Source organism: Triticum urartu, chromosome 1, assembly GCF_003073215.2.
Source record: "Triticum urartu cultivar G1812 chromosome 1, Tu2.1, whole genome shotgun sequence".
Taxonomy (NCBI): domain Eukaryota; kingdom Viridiplantae; phylum Streptophyta; class Magnoliopsida; order Poales; family Poaceae; genus Triticum; species Triticum urartu.
The window spans coordinates 438147440-438173286 of NC_053022.1; the positions used below are offsets into that span (position 1 = coordinate 438147440).

The 25847-nt window shown below is 44.6% G+C and overlaps 1 protein-coding gene and 1 long non-coding RNA gene across 3 annotated transcripts; one reads left to right on the top strand and one right to left on the bottom strand.

Annotated features, from left to right (window-relative positions):
• Positions 1-7809: 7809 nt before the first annotated feature.
• On the top strand, positions 7810-14293 carry LOC125516874 (coatomer subunit delta-1). 2 transcript variants are annotated; one of them, XM_048682159.1, is made up of 12 exons: positions 7810-8026; positions 9513-9568; positions 9776-9815; positions 10144-10367; positions 10702-10941; positions 11464-11629; positions 12235-12539; positions 12859-13045; positions 13118-13271; positions 13710-13772; positions 13865-13961; positions 14056-14293. In XM_048682159.1, the coding sequence occupies exons 2-12, from the start codon at positions 9566-9568 to the stop codon at positions 14143-14145; spliced, it is 1569 nt and encodes a 522-aa protein (XP_048538116.1). In that variant the 5' UTR covers positions 7810-8026; positions 9513-9565; the 3' UTR covers positions 14146-14293. The 2 variants fall into 2 exon arrangements, with proteins under 2 accessions (XP_048538116.1, XP_048538119.1); XM_048682162.1 differs by having other exon boundaries at positions 7836-8026; positions 9510-9568.
• A 7529-nt stretch (positions 14294-21822) lies between these two features.
• Positions 21823-24356, bottom strand: LOC125516888. Its single transcript, XR_007287406.1, has 2 exons — positions 22291-24356; positions 21823-22205 (listed from the first exon to the last, which is right to left on the bottom strand). It is a non-coding gene; the product is annotated as an uncharacterized LOC125516888 (long non-coding RNA).
• Positions 24357-25847: the final 1491 nt, after the last annotated feature.

Sequence of the window (25847 nt, forward strand, 5' to 3'; positions counted from 1 at the left end):
CTTAGCCATAGAATTCTATAATTTTAAATTTCGGCGAAGCCCCTACTATTCGGAAGACCGAGTTCGGGGCGCTATCCACGCCTAGGCCGGACAAAGCCGACTCCTCGCTCTAAGCGGCATAAGTCTTTAGGGACTCGAAAACCTCTCGAACAGCGACCAGCTCTCGCCTCATCATGACGGTCAGTTTTAGCTTTCTCTACTGAGGTGCTTAGCCCAGCTCAACTGGGGCACAATCGTAGTAGTTCTCCTAGTGCTACCTTAGCCGATATAACAGAACGTAAGGTACCAAAACATAGGAGCCGGGCAAACCCAACTATTGACCCAAGACATGATTCGAAGCCGATGCATATAATGCTATAAGTTCGGGTGCCGCACTTGTGAAAGTGTTCGGACTTCTCACATCGTATTGTGGGGTACTTAAGCCCCTGACGTATTGGCCGTACCAAAGTGTACGGGTGCAACATGTCATTAATGAACATATATTCGTAAAAAAGAGTAATGCAATAATAGACGGAAGCTATGCATTGTTTATTTAAAAAAGCTGCGATCAAAGCAGAACGATACAAATAGTGCAATAAGCAAAAGATGGGACTATTTAACATGTCCTTTCCAGGGGCGAGCTGCGGAATGGTATGTGAAACAGGTATACTGCTCGTTATAGAGACCACCTTAGAGTTCCATAGTGCGGCGTAGCTTTCTGCTCCCCTGGTTTTTGTATCGTTTGTGCGGCAATTATACTGCCGGACAAGCCTTCCTAGGAATGGAGTCCTGAAAATAAGAGAAAATTAAGAATCGACAGCCCCTAGTGCGGTTTAAGCCGCGTTTCGGGCGTGCCGTGATGGTGCCCCTCCCCCTGTGCCCATGGTATTTCCACAGCGTAGTTATGTACGCGCAACACTAGTTTTGCAAGTTCGCGAGGGCTGGGGTTGGGGCCGCATTGCTACGCTTGTTCAGAACGTGCCAGGCGGTCTTGTTGTGGGTTGCTCCGGGCGCGCTTGGCAGTGTCCGGACGTTTAATGGCCGGACTAGAGAGTTGCCTTGAGAGGCTGCTTTGTACTTCCGCTGCGAGAGCCGCCGTATGCTCCTCCGTTCGGAGAGAGCGTTCAGTGTTTCCATTGACCGTAATGACTCCTCGAGGGCCTGGCATCTTGAGCTTAAGGTATGCGTAGTGCGGAACCACATTGAACTTGGCAAATGCGGTTCGCCCGAGCAGTGCGTGATAGCCACTGCGGAATGGGACTATGTCGAAGATTAAGTCCTCGCTTCGGAAATTATCCGGAGATCCGAAGACCACTTCAAGTGTAACTGAGCCTGTACAGTTGGCCTCTACACCTGGTATGACGCCTTTAAAGGTCGTTTTAGTGGGTTTAATCCTCGAGGGATCTATGCCCATTTTCCGCACTGTATCCTAGTAAAGCAGGTTCAGGCTGCTGCCACCGTCCATAAGGACTCTAGTGAGGTGAAATCCGTCAATAATTGGGTCTAGAACCAATGCGGCGAATCCGCCATGACGGATGCTAGTGGGGTGGTCCCTTCGGTCAAAAGTGATCGGGCAGGAAGACCATGGGTTGAACTTTGGGGCGACTGGCTCCATCGCGTATACGTCCCTTAGCGCACGCTTCCGCTCCTTCTTGGGGATGTGGGTTGCGTATATCATGTTCACCGTCCGCACTTGTGGGGGGAAGCCCTTCTGTCCATTATTGTTCGGCGGCCGGGGCTCTTCCTCGTCGTCGCTATGCAGCCCCTTGTCTCTGCTTTCGGCATTTAACTTGCCTGCCTGCTTGAACACCCAACAATCCCTGTTGGTGTGATTGGCTGGTTTTTCGGGGGTGCCATGTATCTGGCATGAGCGATCGAGTATTCGGTCCAAACTGGACGGGCCCGAAGTATTTCTTTTGAATGGCTTTTTCCGCTGACCGGGTTTAGAGCCTCTGAATCCGGCATTAGCTGTCATATCCTCAGCATTGTCGCCGTTAATGCGGTGCTTTTGCTTGTTGCGACGCGACCTGCCACTTCTGTCCTTGGTATCCGAATTACCAGGGCTCTTGGTCATGTTATTGCTGCGAGCTAGCCAGCTGTCTTCTCTCGCGCAAAAGCGGGTCATAAGTGTCGTGAGGGCTGCCATAGATTTTGGCTTTTCCTGTCCTAGGTGCCGTGCAAGCCACTCGTCGCGGATGTTATGCTTGAAGGCTGCTAGGGCCTCTACGTCCGGACAGTTGACGATTTGATTTTTCTTGGTTAGGAACCGTGTCCAGAATTGTCTGGCCGATTCCTCTGGCTGCTGAATTATGTGGCTAAGGTCATCGGCGTCTGGTGGTCGCACATAAGTGCCCTTGAAATTGTCGAGGAATGCGGTTTCCAGATCTTCCCAACAACTAACTGATTCTGCGGGCAAGCTGTTAAGCCAATGCCGAGCTGGTCCTTTAAGCTTGAGTGGGAGGTATTTGATGGTGTGTAGGTCATCACCGCGGGCCATGTGGATATGAAGGAGATAGTCCTCGATCCATACCGCAGGATCTGTTGTGCCATCGTATGATTCGATGTTCATGGGTTTGAAACCCTCGGGGATTTGATGATCCATTACTTCATCTGTGAAGCATAGTGGGTGTGCGGCGCCTTTGTATTGGGCTATATCATGACGCAGCTCAAACGAGCTTTGTCTACTGTGTTTGGCCCGGCCGGATTTACTGTATCCGGAGTGACGATTACCGTCTCGTGCCATGGGGCGCCCACGCGATCCATAGATCGATCTTGTTTGCCTTGCCTTGTCCTCCAATATATCTCGCAGGTCTGGCGCATTTTCCCGTGCCTTGGTATTTTTTGAGCGGCGCCGGGGTGCGGCTTGAGTGGAGGGCCAAGAGGCCTCTCTGTCGCGGCCACGGGGTGGCCGGTCGGCCACATCATGCGCTGGTGATGTAGGTTTAGGTGCTTCCTCCTCTAATCGGGGTAGCAACCTGCGCTTTGGGTAGCTCTTGGAGGGGCGTTCGAGTTCATACTCTTCGGCCGCAAGGACTTCAGTCCATCTGTCGGCTAGCAAATCTTGATCAGCTCTAAGCTGTTGTTGTTTTTCTTGAGGCTGCTCGCCGTGGCCATAAGCCTGCGTTTGAAACGCTCTTGTTCGACGGGATCCTCCGGCACGACAAATTCGTCGTCGTCGAGGCTTGCCTCGTCTTCGGAGGGAGGCATATAATTATCGTCCTCGACCTCTTTGTCCGCCGCTCTCTCATGAGGGATGGCTTCTCCATCCTCCTGTGTTGAATCTTGCTGGAGGTGGTTGTCTTCGGCACTGTCCGGGGTGTTATTATCTCCCGTGCCAGAATCACCGTTTTTGCTTTGGCGGGATTTAGAGCGGCGCCGCTGACGCCGGCGCTTAGGCTGCTTCTTGGAGGGGTCATCCTCCGCTGTTCCATTGCCATTGCCTTCTTTTGGGGTGTCCACCATGTATATATCATACGACGAGGTGGCTTTCCAGTGCCCTATAGGCGCTGGTTCTTGATCGTCTCCTGCATCGGCGTCCATACCGTCGATGTCTTCGAAGTCGAAGTCGAGCATGTCGGTTAAATCATCGACAGTGGTTACGAAGTGGGTGGTGGGTGGGCTTTGAATTTCTTCATCATCCGCATCCCAACCTTACTGACCATAGTCCAGCCAGGGCTCTCCTGATAAAGAGAGAGACTTTAGTGAATTCAGAATATCGCCGAAGGGCGGGTGCTGAAAGATGTCTGCGGCGGTGAACTCCATGATCGGCGCCCAATCGGGTTCGATCGGTAGGGGCACGGAGGGCTCGGAGTCTGGAGAGGAGTCCGGCTCCATGGAGTCACGGGCTTCGCAGAGAATAGGGCTGGTGTTCGGCTCGATCGCCGTAGAGATTGCAGCCCCCGAGGCGATGTCCAACCACCCATCCTCGATTGGCGCAGTTGGCTCCGAATTAAGGGTCGGAGCTGATGCGGGTGCGGCCTCCAGGGCACTGTTCGGCGGTAGAGCTAGATCATGCCCATCGTGACAGTGCGACGCGCTCGGCTGCGGCTCGAATCCGTCGAAGATCAAGTCTCCGCGGAGGTCGGCCGTGTAGCTCAAACTTCCAAATCTGACCTGATGGCCAGGGGCGTAGCTTTTGATCTACTCCAGATGACCAAGCGAATTGGCCCGCAGCGCAAAGCCGCTGAATACGAAGATCTGTCCGGGGAGAAAGGTCTCACCATGGATCGCATCGCTGTTGATGATCGGAGAAGCCATCGGGCCTAAAAGTGACGACACAGAGGAACTCTCAATGAAAGCACCAATGTCGGTGTCAAAACCGGCGGATCTCGGGTAGGGGGTCCCGAATTGTGCGTCTAGGCGGATGGTAACAGGAGACAAGGGACATGATGTTTTTACCCAGGTTCGGGCCCTCTCGATGGAGGTAAAACCCTACTCCTGCTTGGTTAATATTGATGATATGGGTAGTACAAGAGTAGATCTACCACGAGATCAAGGAGGCTAAACGCTAGAAGCTAGCCTATGGTATGATTGTTGTTCGTCCTACGGACTAAAAACCTCCGGTTTATATAGACACCGGAGATGGCTAGGGTTACACGGAGTCGGTTACAATGGTAGGAGATCTACATATCCGTATCACCAAGCTTGCCTTCCACGCCAAGGAAAGTCCCTTCCGGCCACGGGACGAAGTCTTCAATCTTGTATCTTCATAGTCCAGGAGTCCGGCCGAAGGTATAGTCCGGCTATCCGGATACCCCCTAATCCAGGACACCCTCACTTGTCCCCTTTATAAAGAGGGTGAACATCAAGCGTCCTCCTCGTGGCCGTTTGGGACTTGCCTAAGATCTAGGAGTCCTACCAATAGGCATGGTTGGGCTACCCACGCCCGTATTGATGAGAATCCCGTAATACAGGGGACACGGTCTCTGCTTCGACAAGACGTGCCAAGGAAACCGCCTCGCGAAACACGCTGAGATGGGTTATGAAAAATGATTTGAATAAAGACTTGGCTGTGGCGTGATGTCACACTACGGGGTACGTCAGCAGATTAGATTTGTGGAAATATTATTCTCTCTACGGTGGTATGTGGAACTTGTTTTGCAGAGCCGGACACAATCCTCGTGTTCAAAATCTTCTATGAAGTATTCGGAGGAGGAACCCGCCTTGCAATGCTGAAGACAATATGCGCGCCGGACTCATCGTCATTGAAGCCTGGTTCAGGGGCTACTGAGGGAGTCCTGGATTAGGGGGTATCCGGACAGCCAGACTGTTGGACTATGAAGATACAAGATTGAAGACTTCGTCCCGTGTCCGGATGGGACTCTCCTTGGCGTGGAAGGCAAGCTTGGCAATACGGATATGTAGATCTCCTTCCTTGTAACCGACTCTGTGTGACCCTAGCCCCCTCCGGTGTCTATATAAGCCGGACGGTTTAGTCCGTAGGACCGACAACAACAATCATACCATAGGCTAGCTTCTAGGGTTTAGCCTCTTTGATCTCGTGGTAGATAAACTCTTGTAATACTCATATCATCAAGATCAATCAAGCAGGAGTAGGGTTTTACCTCCATCGAGAGGGCCCGAACCTGGGTAAAAACATCGTGTCCCCCGTCTCCTGTTACCATCCGCCTAGACGCACAGTTCGGGACCCCCTACCCGAGATCCGCCGGTTTTGACACCGACACAAGCCATTAAGCAACACCTCATCCCCTTTTAATAGTATTGGCCTTTCCTATGGACTCAATGTGATCTTGGATCACTAAAATGAAAATGTAGTCTTGAGCTTGAGCCAATTTGTGTCCTTAGCATTTTGAGGGGTCCACATTCCTAACCCATGCCATGCCAATCATTGAACTTTTTGAAATGATCATCTTGAAATAGCATTAGTTCAATGAGCTATATGTTGTTAGGAATTACCAAAGCCACCCAGGGATAGTTGCACTTTCACTCGAGCGGGATCCCGAAGCCATCGTCGCCTTCCCTTGCCGCCGCCGGCTCACATCATCAGTGGCTGGCGGCGATGGGACTAGCACCTGAGCGACCTTGCTCCATCTATGACCCCTTGTGCTCTCCACGCTATTGCTACTCAAACCACCACTGACTTGACGACACCACTTCTTCCACATGCATGCATCACCGATCTGTTGGGGAGGCCGGATCCCTACACCGGTGTAGTCGGATCTGGTTGCACCGCATCTGTACCCAGTTCATACCACTCCCAGGCGTCAGATATGCGGCATCGGGATAAGCCTCGTCCAACTGGCCTTCGGCCTGTGGCGGTCCCGGAAGTGGTGCGTGCTTTGTGCTGGTCGCAGTCTTTAGCGTGCAACTCAGATTGAACGCACCGATGTGCGGTGCCGCCTGCTTCCTCGTCCTCTCGACACCCTCCTCATCTGCCTCCTTCTCGTGCCCTCACGCGATGTGCATCTTGTTCGTCGCCCTACATCCTGCTCGGCTCCTGCCTCAGCTCCATCATTGTCCCTACATTGACTTGGCTACTAACATAGGTGGTGTCCCCACTCCTTCATGCATCTTGTCTGCAGCGACCACCGTGCAGGACCTACTCGGTCCTGACCATGCTGGCGAGGGTAACGTGGATCTGATTGCGTTCGAGGCTGGGCACATAGTCGACATGTGCCTCAGCTCTAGATCCACATATGCTGCCCTCGGCTTCAACCTCCCCTACCACATTGCACTTGCGTACAACCCCATCGAGCCCCCCAACATTGGGACCACCAGTCGTTGATCTGCAAACATAGCGGCTGTTGCGACCTGTTACCATCGGGCTGGATCATGTCTTGTTTCGAGAGTAATCCTTGTTGCCCCAAGCGTCAGTTGACCACAACAACTCTAAGCCAGCGTCGCTTTCCTCCCTCAGGGCGTGGTCCTTAAGCTATACCTGATCCGCTAACATCGTCCACATACATTGTTCACCTTCGTGAAAGCTTCATTGTGAGCCATTCGCTGCCATCCATCCGCCCTACCCTTTGTGTGTTGCGTCGCCCTGGTGATGCTTGCTCAAGACCCTCTCATGGTTATCATTGTCTCGCGGTGAGCTTCGTGCTCTTGGTGTTGTCTCGGTTCATCTTTGCTCAATGATGATGCAAGATGCCTCACAAGCTTGCTAATCGTTCTAATTTTCTGTGGCGGAGCTTCAAGTCAAAGTTCGTATTTGCTATGGCACTTGTTGATTGTGGACGCTCCTGAGCCGGGTTGTTTGCAAAGTCTTGGTGTTGTGATCCCTCGTTGACGCCCAACATCTAATTGTGTCTCTTGTGGTGATGGTTTTTTGTCTGCTAGCTAGGTCGTGCCTTGTCCCGAACATCCTTTTTTCTCATCTTCTTTTTCCTTTGTTCCTGTACAATTTTTGGCCCGGGTTTCCTCATAAACGGGGTCAACTTGTTAAAGTTTTCGATCCAGTTTTCAAGCCAAAACCAAAATGGGTGGCTCTTGCCTTTGGCCTCTTTTAAGCAATATATCCACTGGGGAATCTCTCCTTCTGTGACCGTTCAAAGAAAGATGTTTCACATTTTTTTTGTGAAGGTTCATAACACATGTGTTTACAACTCCTAAGATATTCAGATGCAAATCCGACTACTCATATTGGATTTGTCTTTTTATTTTGTTTCTCGATGTGTACTTCCGATGTTGGCTCTGATATTTTTTAGTGGTTATAAAAACATATCTTTTGAACATTCATCTTTTTATGATTTTTTAAAAATATTTTTTTTTCAAACTGAGAGCATGAGAGCATTTTTTTTAGAATGAAAAAAAAAACAAATTGCTAGCGAAAAAAAAAAACCCCGAATGAAGACAGTGCTGAGGAAGCAATGGTGCGTGAGGGGTCCTACGCGGAAATTGCTAGCGGAACTCTGAAACTTGCGCCGCTTTAACCACTCTCGTGCGGCCTTCGTCTCCCCTCCCTCCAGATCTCGCCAAAACTCTACCCGAACGGGCGCGCTCCCGGCATTTTCTCCACAGCCCTCGTCGCGGACGAAGGCAGTAGATCCGGCGGACGGCGGCCCGGCGCATCTCCTCGCCTGCGAAGGTATAATTCCCCAACCCCTCCCCATCCTCCCCACCCTCCTCCTCCTCCTCCTCCTCCTCCTCCAGTCTCCCTCCACTCTATTCTCCCCCCGTCGCAGTCTCCCTCCACTCTATTCTCCCCCCGTCGCTTCCCCTTCCCGCTCCTCGCCGCGGCTAGCCCGTCGCTTCCCTTCGGCCGGATCTGCCCGTTGCCCCCCTTCCGCCCTTGAGTACTGCTTCCCAGCCCACCGATCTCCTACTCCTCCCAGTCGTCCGCTCCCCCGATCCTCCTCGGGCTCGTTTGTTCAGATTAGCGTGCCCAGGATGCCGGATCTGAGAGGCCTGGTGTACTAGTGTTATTTACGATGTGCATTTTGTTGGTGAAATCTGAGATGCTTAAAGTTGTTGGGTTGGCCGTGTTGGATGTGAACTTGTTGAGTATATCGTTGCCTGCCTGATGCATCATGTATTTTTCATATGCAAAGCAGTTTGACAATAGTTTGCACAATTGAAAATTGTTGCGATATTTGTTGTAGAGATGAAGAGTTTGTGGTACTGGTCGTTGATGGTCAAATTGGTCCTGCATTAGAGCTGAGCGGTGTAATGTACAATGTAACGTCCACTAGTAAAAGATGAATAAACCATGTTTTTTCTCCGAATCTGAGAGATGGGATGTGCATGTTTGAATAGAAGGTTCCACTTGCCTGAGAGATGGGATGTGCATGTTTGAATAGAAGGTTCCACTTGCCTGATTGCCTCCATCGAAATTTGTCCTTGCCTCAGCCTGATGGGTGAGACCAGACCCCACCACACTGGCACTCATCTTACAATTCCCAGTGTCGTACATGATCAGATCCACTCCCTGGGATCTGAAGCAGTGTCACCATTTCTCGTACCAACTGTCTGTCCCTCCCCTTCCTCTGGCAGCAGGCAGGCAAGCTTCAATGTGAGATCTGCCATTACCATCCTCGCTGGGCATCTTTACTGTTGTGATCATTCTCATCCAGTTCTTCCTTCCTCTCTGACCCATCCAGTTGGTTGAAGACTTGTTTGCTCCATGGTGGAGTACTAATACTACAAGCACTTTTACTTGAAACCATCCCGGTGGTGGGGGATCACATGGTTATTGATCCAGCAGTGTTTGGTTTGATCAAGTTCTCGTCGGTAAAGTTCGTCTTCTTGCTGAGTGCTAGTTTACCATTTGATGATGCGTCAACTGTCTGAACCGATCACGTTAGTGACCTGCTAGAACCAAACAAGTAAGGGAATCAATCATCACAACACAACTCCCTGCAATTCCGTTAGCACATCTGCAATGTCATTCTTTAACCAAACAAAAATGTATTGGATTGAGGAACATGTTCAGCAGCGATTTTGTTGCTCTGAAGCTTGAGGGCTAGTTATAAGTTATGGCTCCTAGTGATGCAATTACCTCCTCTTTTCTCCGCTCAGTTTTGGTTTTGCTGGATGATTGTTTGCTGATGCATTATTCTTTCTTCTTCTAGCAGGTGCATAATTTGCTGGCTTGTGTTAGTTCGGGGGACCAACAAAGTTACTGAAAATGGTACGGTGAATTGCCTCAAGCCTGTCAATCTGCCTGTGAATAACCAATTAGATCTGGACTCTCATGGTGTTTTTTGTTGTCATGAACATGTTAAAAGTTTTATTTATTGCTCATATTAAGTCTGCCAGACCTTTATTGCAAAATAAATTGAAAAAAGTAGTCCCACTTTATTGTTTGAAGGAACTGATTGTTCTCATCTACCCCCAGGTGGTTCTTGCTGCTTCCATCATCTCAAAATCTGGAAAAGGTGCGATGAGTTCAAACATTTCAGTTAGTGACTGAATATTCATGCCAATCCAAATAAATTGATTCATTTGTTCTTTTAATATAGCATATAATTTTCATCCAAGGTTTACTAACTGAAGTGAACTACTCCCTCCGTCCCATAATATAAGGTGTTATTACAACCAATGTACTCACATATTGATTGTAATAACATCTTATATTATGGGATGGAGGGAGTAGCTATTATCATAATGCTGGATGAGTACATTTTTAACTTCTATATTATGTGAGTTTGTATAGAAACAGGGCTCCTCTGTGGTTAATGTTTCCTTCAAAACTTTACATTGCAGCACTTGTTTCAAGACAGTATGTTGACATGTCTCGAATTAGGATCGAAGGATTACTTGCAGCATTCCCAAAACTTGTTGGAACTGGGAAGCAGCACACTTATCTTGAGACTGAAAGTGTCCGTTATGTTTATCAACCTATTGAAGGCCTATATCTGCTGCTTATTACAAACAAGCAGAGTAACATTCTCGAAGATCTGGACACACTGAGGCTACTATCCAAGCTTGTATCCTATTTTCATATCTTCAGTTTTCCAGTTTTATAACCCTACCTTATTGATGAAGTCATTAAATAATACATAAAAAGGGTGATAGTTTTTGTAACGTATTTGTTCCCTCATGATAACTAAACAGCAGATAGTGTATCTTGACCTTTGGTTGTGGATATTGTCAAGGAAAAATACTAGGTTAACCCATTCTTCGTTGATAAATTATACTTGAAAAATATAAATCATGTGTAAGAGCTGGGAGTATCTACCCACCATTGTGTATGCTGCTATGCTGTGATAATTTTCCTTTTTTTAATAATTCAGTACCATGGTCTCCTTAACATTTATAAAGGTGCCTGAGTACTCTTCTCTGGATGAGGATAGTATCTGTAAAACAGCATTTGAGCTTATATTTGCATTTGATGAGGCAATCTCTCTCGGAAACAAGGAAAATGTGACGGTGCAACAAGTCAAGCAATACTGTGAGATGGAAAGCCATGAAGAGAAGGCACATAAGCTGATGATGCAGAGCAAGATCAATGAAACTAAAGATGTCATGAAGAAGAGAGCTAGTGAGCTTGACAAAATCAGGGTATGCCCTACACTTTTCTCTATAATAACACTATGTATTCTACCTTGGAGAAAAAATGACATTTAGTTTAGCGAGCTCTGGTCATTAGGAAAAAGAAGACACTGTAATTTCTAGTTGGTTTGTATGGTTATTTGGGATATTTCAGCTGTCAATTTTGCATCAGCTTAGGTCTATTATAGTTGGTATCAGCTGCTTCAATCTCGCATGTTTGGCTGGGTCACACTTTGTAGTTAGCCAGTAAGCATGTCTTGGCTAAGCTTTCCTTTTTTCACAACTAATTTCTGTAACATTAGAACTTATAAGCATATGTAGGAGAATTTATTATGGAAGTGAGCATTGCGCAAACTTGTATTATAGCCAAAGAAAAAGTGCCAATTACTATAAAATGACAGCGTGATTTGTATTTTATTGTTTAAATCGCAATTGCATTTCATCAATTACAGCACTCTTACCATACTGTTTATTGGGCATTATTTTGATCATGCCTTGAGAAAAACTTTCTTCTGGTTGGTATTGATTCAGATGGAGAAAGGCAAACTTGACAAAGGAGGATACTCATCAATATCTGGTCCCCGTGTTATTGAAAAAACTTTCAGTGACATGAACATCAGTGGTACTGGCTTTGGAAGTGGTTCTGGATTAAGTGGAATAGGCGCTGATATGGACTCATTTGCGAGTAAACCCAAAGGTGGCAACTTAAGGCCTCCTTCTCTTTTAAGCAAATAGTTGTCTCACATGAATGATAAGTTACTCACATTAATGAAAAGTTACTGTTACAAATTATGTTGTGGGATTGGATAACACCTTTCCTTTGTGTTGTTTGCATGTAGTTGTATTTCATTGTGATGTTCTTTTCATGTATATGAAATACATTCACCTAGCCTGTTACACCCGTCCCATAAAACTCATGTCTGTTTTGTGTACACAATAGGAAACGCTAGAGTTTACACTATTCATGAAAATAACTCTTACCTACTGCAGCACTTTCATTCATGCTTATGACATTCCATACGAGTATTTTAGATTCATTAGTATAGTTCTTAATAATAAAAACATACATGCCTCTTGATTTCTCCTGTTTGTGTATTTCATTGTTGGTTGTGTGCTGATAGATAAATCTCTGGGTTTCTCGGATATGCCAAGTAGGGAAGTTTTATTCAGGTCTTTGAAGACAGATTTTCCCCTGTGTTAATGCTGGGCAGCTATGTTACCTGCCTTGTACTATTGTTAGAGAGAGTTTAGGAAGCTATATCACAGACATTTTTGGTCTAATTCACAGCAACATGTCTACAGGTCGTCCGTCAGCTGCTGCTACTGCTCCTGGCAAAGGTTTTGGTATGAAATTAGGCAAATCACAGAAGACAAATCAGTTCCTAGAATCTTTGAAAGCTGAAGGAGAAGTCATTTTGGAGGATGCACAACCAAGTTCAGTTTCTTCAAGGGCCTCGCCTCTTATACCAAGCGATCCCATCACAGTGACTATTGAAGAGAAACTTAATGTAATAGTTAAAAGAGATGGAGGTGTTAATAACTTTGATGTGCAAGGAACCCTTGCTCTTCAGGTCCTTAATGATGCAGATGGATTTATCCAGTTACAGGTATTATTTTTCTGGACTTCAATCAACAGTGCATTTTATTTTCATTGCCATTTTAGTTTATTACCGCATTATACACTAATTGAACAGACTGGTCCTCTTCTGTTGTGGCAACATTCCAGCTAAAATAATTCTTGCATGGTTCATCTATTGCATGGGAATACAGTATCAACCATTTTCACACGCTATGACATTCATATTCATTTATGTTAAATGTATTTATTGATGATGAAAAATCTTGTTGTACACTATTATGCATTATGGAGTGGCCCATCACAATTTATTGGAGCTTATATTTTTGATATGTGGCGGTGCTGTACAGATCGAAAACAAAGATGTACCTGGACTCAGCTTCAAAACACACCCCAATATCCACAAGGAGTTGTTTAACAGCCAGCAAATTGTTGGAGCAAAAGATCCAAACAGGCCTTTCCCAAGTGGTCAAAATGAAACACCACTTGTGAAATGGAGAATCCAGGGGATGAATGAATCGAATTTACCTCTGTCAGGTGCACAATCACTTTATTCTGTTGTGGTATTCTATTAATTTGGACATTCTGTAATTCGTCTTGTTTGTGTAGTTAACTGCTGGCCCTCGGTATCTGGAAATGAAACCTATGTCAACATTGAATATGAGGCTTCAGAGATGTTTGACCTGAACAATGTTGTCATATCTATTCCTCTACCTGCACTTCGGGAGGCTCCAACTGTTAAACAGATTGATGGAGAGTGGAAGTAATGTTTCGAGCTACTCTTTTGTTTGTGTTTCCTGATATGTTTCAGTTACTAGAATATCTTGCAGAAATTATTAGTGACAATTTTCTAATGTACATGAGAATCATGCTTGCAAATCCAGTTGCATGGTGTTATACAGTATCACTTCACTCCCTTTTGATAATATGGTTGATATTATATGAACTGGTGTTGAGCTTCAAAAATAGGTAGTGATGACCTGCATTCCAACCATTGCCCTTACAACTGGTGTTTCAAACTAGTAAGGAGTGGACATTGAGTAAATAAAACTCTAGCATCCTATATGTCAATATGCTTGATAGTAGTAAAGAAACTGTGGTTCATTTTATTGCTCGTAGTTGCGGAATGCAATGGCTTTCAGCTGCTTATATTTGTTGCTTCTCTTCCTGTTTGTTATCTAATTTCTCCTTGTGCTTATAGGTATGACCCAAGAAACTCTGTATTGGAATGGTCCATCATCCTTATTGATCAGTCAAACCGCAGGTGGATGGGATATATTATTTCATTGACTCAGATAGTTTTTGCTACTACCTAGTTAAATCCTGTTGTACTAACCAATGTTTATGCCTTCTCAGTGGGTCGATGGAATTTATTGTTCCCCCGGCTGATCCGTCAACATTTTTCCCCATCTCTATTGGATTTGCTGCTTCCAATACTTTCAGTGATTTGAAGGTTTGTTAGTTCTCCTGTAGTGTTTGGTTTTGACTGCTTTTTTTTTCTTTCTGATTTCCGCATTTATTTATTTGGTTTTCTGGAAAAATTTCAGGTCACTGGAATTCATCCTCTGAAGGAAGGCAACCCTCCAAAGTATTCACAGAGGGTCCGTTTGGTTGCTGCGAACTATCAAATAGTCTAAAGCCATAATTAAAGCAGTTACTGCTGTTTCTTGTTAGTGGCACAAGGAGTATAATTTTGCATCAAATTTGTTTAAATATGTGTGATTTGGCCTGTCCCATACGTAGCGTGTCGCACCATTGAGAAATAAAAGCATGAATTCTCCTGTACCCTGTTTGTAGTATTTCTTGTGAGAATGTTGTTTCTGTTTCGTACATGAACTGTTGGGTCTTTGAATCTTTGCGCTCAGCTCCACTATCTAAATTTCATTATTAAGCAGAATAAGTAGGGATGAATGTTCTGCTCTGAACCGCTCAACATCCAGGAGTTACTTTGCTTTTCTCTTAGTGCGATGAGCCTAAGGCCTCCTTTGGTTTATAGGATTGGAAAATCATAGGAATAGGTAAGTCATAGGAAATGAGATGACATGTATCTCAAATCCTATGCTTAGGAATAGAAAAGGAAATGCCCTTTGATTCACATCATAGGATTTTTTTTTTCATTGAGTCCAGGCTAATGTTTATTTTTTTATGAAATGTGGAGGATAGGAAGAATTCCTCCATAGGAATAGGATTTCATTCCTACAAACCAAAGAGCTCTAAAGGAATTTTTCCTATAGAAATCCTATCTTATAAAAATCCTACAAAATTCCTCCAAACCAAAGGAGAGCTTTACGGTTTTGAGTTGGTGCTTAGGCACTACAGCTTCAGCATTTAGGTAGGGTGATCTTATCAAACACTACCATTTCCCAGGCTGCGTGCTTTTATGTAGGATTTTCAGCTTGCAAGTTGTGATGATCTGTCTCAACCCAGAACTTTCCCCTAGCGGAAATGCTTACCCCTACGTTTTACGGAAGAACAGCCAAAGTAAAGGAGCACCGATCGTTTATGTAATGTCGTCTATAAGGTAATCTCCAAAGTTTTAGCCAATAGACTGAAAGTGTTATTACCAGACATTATATCTCAGACCCAGAGTGCCTTTGTGCTGGATAGACTCATTACCGACAATGTGTTAGTGGCTTATGAGTGTTTTCATGCCATTAAGAAGAAGAGGCAAGGGAACGGTGGCTTGTGTGCGGTGAAGCTTGACATGCACAAAGCCTATGATCGAGTTGAGTGGAATTTTCTCAGGGATATGATGATCAAGTTGGGTTTTGACACCTCATGGGTGGAGATGATTATGGCATGCGTTACTTCTGTTAATTACAGGATTTGGTTCAACTCGGATGAAACAGAGGTGTTTACCCCATCCAGGGGGCTCAGGCAAGGGGATCCTTTATCTCCTTATCTATTCTTGATATGTGCTGAAGGGTTATCCAGTCTACTAGCGCATGAAGAGGCGGTCGGTGGTATCCAAGGAATTAGGGTGTGCCGTAGTGCACCATCAGTTTCACACTTGTTATTTGCTGATGACTCCCTGATCCTGATGAGGGTGGATACGTTGAATGCCACGTCGCTCAAGAATGCGCTGGACTTGTACTGTGCTAGCTCGGGTCAACTGGTAAGTGATGCAAAATCCAGTGTTTTTTTCAGTCCAAACACTTTGGTGGAGGTACGAGCAGAGATTTGCACACACCTTAATATAGTTTCAGAGGCTATTTCTGATAAGTACTTGGGACTACCATCGAAGGTTGGAATCGATCGAAGTGATAGTTTTCAGCACCTGGTTGATAGAGTATGTGCGCTCATTAACAGTTGGATCTCAAAAATGCTCTCGATCAGTGGCAAGGTGACGTTACTGAAAGTCGTGGCACAGGCGATTCCAGTCTATACCATGTCTGTTTTTAATATCCCCAAAAATATTTGTAAGGCTATTTGCGATGCTATCGCTAGATATTGGTGGGGAGACACTCCGAACAAGAAGAAAATACACTGGAAAGCATGATGGAAGATGTGTATCCCGAAAAATGAAGGAGGCATGGGATTCCGAGATCTGTACTGTTTCAATAGAGCCATGCTAGCTAAGCAATGTTGGCGGTTATTATCTAATCCGGATTCGTTATGTGCTCAAGTCTTACGAGCAAAGTATTACCCAGATGGGGACTTGATGAATACTACTCTGAAAAAAGGTGCATCTTATACGTGGCAAAGTATCATGGCAGGTATGAAAACCTTCAAGGAAGGGGCGATCTGGCGGGTTGGGGATGGTGAATCAATTGACATTTGGAAGGATGAGTGGATTCCCACAAGCCATGATCGGAAGGTAATGACCCCTAGGGGGCATTGTTTGCTACAGAAAGTACAAGAACTAATTGATCCAATATCCGGAAGTTGGGATGAACAATTATTAAGGAAAATTTTTTGGCCAGTGGATGCTGAAAGAATATTGCAGATACCACTATCATCTCATGGCCAGTCTGATTTTATTTCATGGCATTTTTCAAAGTCGGGATGTTTTACGGTCCGTTCTGCTTATCACATCACTTGGAAATCTAAGTACAGAACACGGGCTCGGATGAACGTTGGAGCAGGAAGAGTGGATCCGCATCCGGTTTGGAAGGTCCTTTGGGGCAGGACAGTGCCCCCTAAGGTAAACGTGTTTAACTGGAGAGTGCTACATGGGATTGTACCATGCTATTGTACGCTGTCAGATCGGCATCTATCTACTCCGGTGATCTGTCCAGTATGCGGCAATGAGCTTGAGGATCTGCGCCATATGTTATTTGCGTGCGAAAGAGCCAAGGCCGTGTGGAAGGAGCTGGGGCTGGAAACATCAATCGCGAATGCAGCAGCCCATGAGCGGTCAGGGTCGGTAATCCTGGAGAAACTTCTTTGCTCTGAGCTACCAGGAGAGGTAAAACTACCAATTGTTAATGGTGTGGAAATAGTTATGGTGACTGGATGGTATTTATGGTGGGATCGCCAGAAGATTAGTCACCAGGAGAATGTTGGTAGCCCGGTTCGTTCAGCTATGAGCATTCGTGGTATCGTGGCAAACTCACTAGCTGCCAAGGCAAAGGAAGCTACGAAACAGATTAGATGGGCGAGACCAGCTAAAGGGGTGATTAAACTCAATGTTGACGCGAGCTATCATGTGGATGAGGGCGCGGGAGCTACTGGAGCTGTCTTACGAGATAGCGCAGGAGCGTTTATTGCTGCTTCTTGTTCCTTTCGACAGTATGCCATGGATGTTCCCTCTATGAAAGCGTTAGCACTTTTGGAAGGACTGCGATTGGCAGAGCATTTGGGTATTTATGCACTGGTTGTGGAGTCCGACTCACAGGAGATAGTACAAGCTATGAAGGATCCTTCGGAGTACCGTGCTTCGGCTGCGGTGTTGACGGATGATTGCCGACAGGTGTTGAGTTCCTTCGGCAGGGCGACGATTGTTCACTGTGCTAGGGAGAGTAATGGGGTAGCGCATTGGCTAGCCAGGACTAGTTATAGAAGGAAGTTAAATGAGGTCTGGCAAGAGCATCCCCCTGATTTCTTAATTCCCTCCCTTGTATCTGATATGATCATTTTGTAATAAAGGTCGCCGAAGTTCAAAAAAAAGAAAAAAAAGAAAGGAGCACCGATCGTCATCTGTAGCATTCTATTGTGGTGCTTATTCTACTGTGGAAGAACCAACCTGCCTTTTTTTAGGGGAAGAACCACCCTGCTTTTAATATGGTGCTTGATCAGTACCAAGGTGAAGATCTGTCCTTTATTTTGTGCCGCGCAGCTCCATATGTAGCAGAAATTGCATTAACCATCACCCCGCGCAGCTCCATATTTATATGCCATAGTGGATCTGGCATAGTTTAGAGGCTATCTAAAACTTGATTGTTTAGAGTCAGATTGTTTAGAGGCTATCTCAATGGCAAAGAGCGGTGTAAGCAAAGTCGAAGTATGCGTTTATGACCAGACATAAAAAAGACAAGTTGAAATAGTATGGGGGTCACTTCATGGCTAACTTTGGTAGTAGGTTGAATGACCGAATAGTGGTTTGGTTAGGTTCTGGCCCAGAGGAGCTCTTAAATGTTGTTGAACGAGATTGTAAGCCTTAAACTTTGAGTAATAAAAGAATTATTGCACAATAAAAAGGGGAGGACATTGAGGAAATAAAGCTCTAGCATCCTATACGTCAATATACTTGATAGTGTTAAAGGAACTATTATTCATTTTATTGCTCTGATTTCATTTTTGCGGAATCCATTGGTGTTCTGGGGTACTTATATTTGTTGTTTCTCTCGCTGTCTATTATCTAACTTCTTGTGCATATAGGTATGAGTCAAGAAACTCTGTGTTGGAATGGTCTGTTATTCTTATTGACTAGTCAAACCGGAGGTGCATGGCTTCTGTAAACCCCCTGGAAAAGTGTACGGATTTTGATCTAGATTAAAAGGGACCACTCAATTAAAAAGGATAATATAGCATGTTTGATCTGTAAGGTAATATGATGATAGTCTTTTAAGTAACTTTAAGATTCGTACAAATTTTTAAAGGGATGCACCGAAGCAAAAATCCTAATATTTTTTAAAAACTACCTAGTTCAATTACGTGTTACTAATTGAATATCCAATCCGGAGCTTGAGCTCATCTACACCCTATGAACAGTAAATTCAAAATAAATACTAGAAAAATTCAAAAAATTCCATTTTTTGTGGTGAAAGATGCTTGAATGCGTGATGTTCGTGCTTTAGAGCATTCGGACATCTGAGTAGCTCTCGGCAAAAAAAAACCTAGGTCTGAATAGTACAAACAGTAAACTTTTTCACGGATCTTAAATTTGTCTTTTTTGCTAAGAGCTACTCAGAAGTCCAAATGCTCTAAAATTTGGCATAATCATTACGCACTCAAGTATCTTTCACCATTTATTTTTGAAATTTACTCATCACTCCCTGTATCATCTAAGCCAGGGAGCCAAAACGCAACGTCCGTTACTACTGTTTCTCTATCTTCTCCCATGGTGCGACCTATAAATCCACACTTAAAGTTTGTACCGCTTCTTCTTTGTTGCACAAGGAGTATCATTTTGCATCAAGTTTGTTTAAAAATGTGTGATTTGGCCTATTCCATATGTAGTGTGTCGCACCATGAGAAATAAAAGCCTCATACGGTCGGACTTGGAACCCTTTGGTAGGATCCTTTCGGAGGGTAGGGTTTGGAAGACGGCCGGCCTCATACGGTCGGACTTGGAACCCTTTTTTAGGTGGATACATAGGTGGGTCGAAGGTGAGGTGTAGTGTGTACCCTTGATACGGTGGAGTGGGTGTGTTGTAACCCCTCGGCGGAGGGCTCTTGTACCCCTTTTCTCTCTCTTTAATGCAAGATACGCATGCTATGCGTATTCGAGAAAAAAAATGAGAAATAAAAGCATTACTTCTGTACGCTGGTTGGCAATTGTTTTTGTATTTCTTGTTGTGAGAATGATGTTTTATTTCTTGCATGAAGTGTTGCCGAGTCTTTGAGATTTTGCTCCAATTAGTTCTGGAGGCTCCTACCTAAATTTTATTAAACAGAATAAATAGGGCGTGAATCAAGCACCACCATGTCCCAGGTTGTGTGCTATTGTGCAGGGATTTTTAGCTTGTGATCACTACCATTTGCCAAAACTTTTCTCTAGCGCAGATTCCTAGCTTGTGCAATATATCTTCGTCTTGGCGATATATTTCCCAAAACTGCTGGTGGGTCTTTGCGATTTTGCTCCATTTAGTTCTGGACCAACCAGGTGGTCCAGTCAACTGTGGTCACTATCAATTCCTAGTCTGCGCCCTTTTGCGGTTCTGCTCAGGGTTTTTGGGATTTCGATATTATTCCTTCCGTTTCAAATTACTTGTCTTAGATTTGTCTAGATACGAAGGTATCTAGCACTAGAGTCTAGATACCTTCGTATCTAGACAAATCTAAGACAAGTAATTCGAAATGGAGGGAGTAGATACAAGTAATGAGACTTGAAGAGAGAGTCAGGATTGTAGGATTACAACCAACATTGGAGTAGTACTGCTCTATAAAAGGGACGCACCGTCTAAGAGGGGATATCGATCCAAGAGACATAAGAACGAGAGTCGTGCGAACTGTTCATCAAACCAATAGAAGGGGGGTGGTGAAATGATTGGCTCACTGCTTGTTCATCTCATCGTAGTCTCTAGATAGATATAGGCTTTGGAGGCATTTGGAATTTAGTTATCACCTGGACGTTTCCTCCGGCTATGCCCAGCGTTAGTGGCATGTGGGAGATGAAACCACACTACTCCACCTATTTTTCTTTGACTTAGGGAAAATGTTACAATTCTACCATTTGCCTTTTTCTCATCTGATCAAGAAACACCCGCGCCGTCAAGGTCTTGCATTGCAATACATTATTTTCTGTGGAATTGGCACTGAGCTGCCCATACATTAAGAAGAATAGAGAGTTTTTACATAGTGCATTAACCGCTAGGTGGTCGAGACATGATCAGTCCTAGGCAGTGGTGCATGAGTTGTACAGATATAGAAAACACTAGTCTGCCTCTGGCAGTGGGTCGTTCTCGCAGTCTTGCTTGTCGAGCTGAAGAACGCCGTCGACCGGAAGGGAGACGTTCTCGAAGACCCGCCTGTTGCGCCCATTCCAAATATGCGAGCAGGTGTAGATTGCCGTCACCTTGTGCCTTCCATAGCTTATCGAAATTGGGAGCAGAGAAGGAGCCCAGAAACTGTCGTTGATAAGCTGACCGAGCAGAGTAGACAACATCCGTGCAGCCGTTCCACAAGACTGAATCCTCGTCCTGGGTGCTTAGCTGAACCTGTTGAAGCCTTAGCGAAAATATACTACAGGTGCGCACCGCTTCAAGTAAATAATGAGCGTACGAAAGGGGCCTCTCAACTCTCAGTCTCGCCAACCTTTTCTTACTATGTGCGGCTGCTACATTAACATTCGACAACAAAGCGAACCTTTTATTACTGCGTGCATCTTATATTTGGTATCAGAGAGTGAGAATATAGCTGGGAAGAGCGGATACAAAGGGCCATTTGTAATCCATTTGTCTTTCCAGAACGAAGTCGTTTTTCCATAGCCAAGCTGCACACCAGTAGACTCTCTAGTCTACACTTGAACTAGTTTGTCAATTTGTGAAAATGATCTCGCCTAAGCCAGCTGATCAATGGTAAATCCGGTGCAACAAGCAGTCTATTGACAAACTTAGCAAGCATGCAATCATTCTAAAAAGACTATTATCGCGCTAACTCTGTTTTTTCCTCACTGAAAAGGTTCTATGGAACTTATCGTCCTCACTGACTACCTATTTGGGAAGTCTGACACAGGACGTTAAATAAGCAGGAAGCTCCGAGAGACTCGCTAGAGTGAAGCCTGACTCTAGTTACTAGATCGTTGATGGCGCGCGTTGCCGCGCCCCATTTTGACAATATAATGATTGGGAGTTTTATAATGATTGGAAATTTTGTAAATGTACATATTAAAGGTAATGTTAACTTTATTGTTGCCGCCATTTTTTCATCTCATTTATGTATCAATTCAGCACTGGACCATAATAATGCACAAAGAGGCATTAGTTGTCACATAGCACATGTCAACATGAACACAATGCATAAAAAATAAATATTCACATAAGTGACCTATAGCACAAAGCCATGAACAAGAAAACAAAGTAGAGTTATATGAGAAATGATAACCTCAAGCTTGTGCAACCAAGAAGGAAAGAACATTACACCAGAAGGCAACACAAGGAAATGGTAATCTAGCCAACATCTCGCCAGCATAAGATTAGACATATAGAGCAAGCAGTTTTAACACCTTTCATCAACATCACATCCAGATACATGTATTTTGCAATCCCCAACAACAATACTTCCATCACTTGAGCTTGTACCTTCGAAACGTGCCTTCCTAGCTTGGATCTTTTGTTTCTTCCATGAGTTGTGCTTGTCACTTGGGAACGTGTCTACCCAATATGGTTCTTTTGATGGAACTCATGGAAGTATGGATGCATTCGATACATTAAGATAGTAAAATTATATACCATCTAGCAAAATCATCTGAAACAACATGCATAGTAAATAAATAAACCTCGCTAGTTAAGTAGTTAAGCCCTCCTGCCTTGCACCTTATAAGTGGCATCCTTCATGCCAAGCCTTCCTCCATGCTTGAAGATGAATATATAATCTTCAAAACCACATGAGCAATCGGTTTAGATATCACAAGAGGGGGAGCATGGCATAATTACCTATGGAATTTTGAGTCTTCCCACCTTACAAATTTCTTCAATGCCTTTACTTTTGCAAGGTGAGCAAACCTCCCATTGTCCCAGCAAGGTGAGCAAACTTCATTTTCGTTTGAGAGTTATTCCCAGGGTCCAAAATAATTTACCAAAATAATTAGAGATAAAATTGGGGCCGTGCGCAGCTGCCACCATGTGTACAGAGTTATTCTCGTTCTGACTAACATCATTTTCAAAGATGATATTCCAGTCTTTACCCAAGTTAGAGCCAAGACAAGAATCAAGAATGTGACTGTGGATGACTTAAAGAGGCATATAATCATCCTTGGTGTGCATGCCAACTTCAAATATGGTTTTGGCACAAGATATCAAAAAGATATTTGTTCCTATAATAACTTCAGGAGATGAAGAGAGTGACTAAAAATGAGTAATGAATACATAGAATAAAAAGAGAAATGCTGGTTAGTTAACCTGGTTAGACAATTGATTCTTAACATTTTCAGGATGTGATTTCTCCTTGGAATCCGATGCACAAGACACTTAGACATCCATTCTTGTGAAAGAAATGAAATGTCTTTCAGTCTTTCTCTGTTAAGCTAAACAAAAAGCGCTTTATTTTCTTTCTTCTCCAATTTTTCAATAAACTTCACAGACGTACAATACAATGTATAGAATTACATGTACTATGAATATAATACGATTCAACATTTTGATATTTTTGGAGTGTATCTACAGTCTGTGTCGGCTCATTGTATCATGTTAGAGCTAAGCCATGTCTTGTTGATCTGAAGCCATGACACCTAACTCCAGCCTAGTCATGTTGCATAAGGGAGAGACGAGTTGTACCTGTAGTGGAGGAACGACCGGAGTGGACATAGTGTAAAAGGGTGACGCTGTCTTGGACAGTAGCACACACAGGGATGCTGGTTCTTGCAGATCGCCGCTGGACGTGATGTCTAGTCGTGGTAGTCACTGCTACTTTCCTTGACTTCAACCGAGATTGTCGGACTCCACTACGCAACTCTGGCATCCTTTCTCCCCATACACTTCCTAACACATACTTACATGCCAAACAAAATCCACAACATCATTGGTTAGTACAAACATAAATTGCTGCACATTGTATCTGTACCAGCACATTTTTATACTATGAATCTCACATGAAATCCCACAATCTACCAGCGAGCAATCAAACATAAATTGCTGCTTAAAACATGAAAACCCCAGATTCAGGATAAAAAAATATTTAAAATCCTGCAGAAAAGTGGTTTTCCTTTCTACTTTTCCATAGCCATCAAGAATGTTTTGCACAAGGTCAGAGCCGTGTGTCCTCTCCAGCTGCAAATCTGACAACAGGAACTACGACTTGAGAGTTGAGATTCAGCAACCGATGTCCCCGAACAGTCCTTATACCTAAATCATATCCAAATCTCCTTAGACAAATTTCCCTCACCAAAACCGATCAAAACCTGGGAGGCTGGGACTAACACCCACATACGCCTCGCCGCATCATCGGGACGCGATGGATTGCCCCTGAAAATCGTAGCCCAAACAAGCTGCCGTCATAGGAACACACACATCAACCCAAATTTGCGCCAAAGAACGGGGACATCCGCAGGCGCCGGAACGACCGCCTTGCGAGATTCGAGGGGACGGATGAAGGCGCTCAAAGGGACTGCGATCCAGACGGAAGGGAAGTCGCAGCGGCATCGGCATCGGCATCTCACCTAGGGGACGCATGGGTCACCCGAGGAAACGAATTTGGAAGGAAAAGGTGCGGCGATGTGAAGATGGCGACGCACGGCGGCGGCGCAGCAGCACACCGTGGGCTCAATCCCACCGCGCGAAGAGGACTGGGGATGACGGACGGGAGGTGACTATGGCATGGGAGGCGGCGGCTACGGTGATGGGGTCGACTGACCAGGGTTCCCGATCGAGAGAGAGAGAGAGACGTCATGTTTATTTGTTCACTGAGATGGGCTTCTTTCTGGTGAGGCCGAATCAGCCGGATGGCCCAATCAACCAGCGCACTTCAATTTGGCTACGGGAGTAGCGTCCCCATAGGACAGCCGGCCCACTTGTTGCGAGACGTGCGAGACAGCAGAGATCAGACGGCCAGAAATTGCTAAATCATAAAAATGAATGGTCCAGATGTTGATAGCCTGAGAGGGCAGGGATTAGGCTCAGTTATACTGTCCTTAATATGGTCCAACAATAGTACTCCACTATTTCATGAGGTAAGACACGTGAGAGCCACAACAGTGTGCCCAAACAACCGTGGAGCAACTTTGTTAATATATACTCCCTCTATAAAAAAATATAAAAGCGTTTAGATCATTTCTGTAAACAAATATAAAACACTTTTATATTTCTTTACAGAAGGAGTACAACAAATTTGGATGAACCAGCTCCATCAGTTCCAACAAAACTGAGGTGGTACGCACAGAAAAATGAACAATTGAAAACCGAAGCAAGCATCATTTGGCACATGAGTAGAACAACAAACATTAAAGGATTTAATTCCAGGTCAATATTTTTGAACGTGCCACCTACGGAAAGAGCCCTCACGGGGCAACATAAACATATTTCAGGAAAAGTAATTGTATCACATATAGAAGAAGAGTAACTCATTGTTATATGATTGGATAAGGGCTGTAGTGCCATGTAAAAGAAAAGCTTCAAATTCCAAGGTTGTTACTAACCACATTGGGTTGCACACGAAACCAACCTAGGGTTGCATATGAAACCAACATGCCGTCTCGTACTAACATAGTGCTTGATTGCTTGTTTGCTCTCATGTAAGTTATAAAACGGTAATAAATTTTCTTTTGGGGGTGGGGGTATAAATTGTATAGATCAAGTACCATACTGGCTTTCAGAAACAATGAAGTACTGATGTAGTAAGTAAAACTAGATCACCATGTGATGAGTTGGGAGGTGAAAGAGAGGATGTACTTATTGCTTTTGAGGAGAGCAAACGATACAAATAGTGAGACTTAAAGAGAGATATATGATTTTTGGAGTATAGCCAACATTAGAGTACAATTTCTTCTATAAAAAGGGGACACCGCCTAACTGACGAAAGAATGAGAATAGTGAGAAATGTTTAACGGACCAATAGAAGGGAGTGGTGAAATGGTTGGATCACTACTTTTTCATTTCCCGCTAGTCTTTACATAGATATTAGGCTTTGGAGGCATTTGGAATTTAGTTATCCCGTTGTCTTTTCCTCCGAGCATGTCCAGTGTGGGTGTCATGTGGGACATGAAACCATACCACTCTACCATTGAATCTTTGACTCAAGAGAAAGATGACAATGCTATGGTACTGCCACAAGACGTTTGATCAAGAAAAAATGGTGGCCGTGCATGAGCGAGCACGCTATCACAGTATCACTCTTCAGCTACCAATTCCCCTCGTACAGCATTGGAGTCGTTGACACTAGGAAATATTTGTCATTGGCTTCAACAATGGCAATGTACAGAGGGAGCTATGTGTCTCAGGAAAGCTGCAAAAACGAGTTCTTGGTCCTGAGAGTGAGAGGATGTGCAAGGCAAGCTGGGGTGGATCACTAGCCACAACTCTAA

Bases quoted from the DNA above. Each gene is read 5' to 3' on its own strand.
- LOC125516874 (XM_048682159.1), top strand. The intron at 12,540-12,858 runs GTATTATTTTTC...GGTGCTGTACAG, and splicing joins ATGGATTTATCCAGTTACAG to ATCGAAAACAAAGATGTACC. The intron at 13,773-13,864 runs GTGGATGGGATA...ATGCCTTCTCAG, and splicing joins ATTGATCAGTCAAACCGCAG to TGGGTCGATGGAATTTATTG.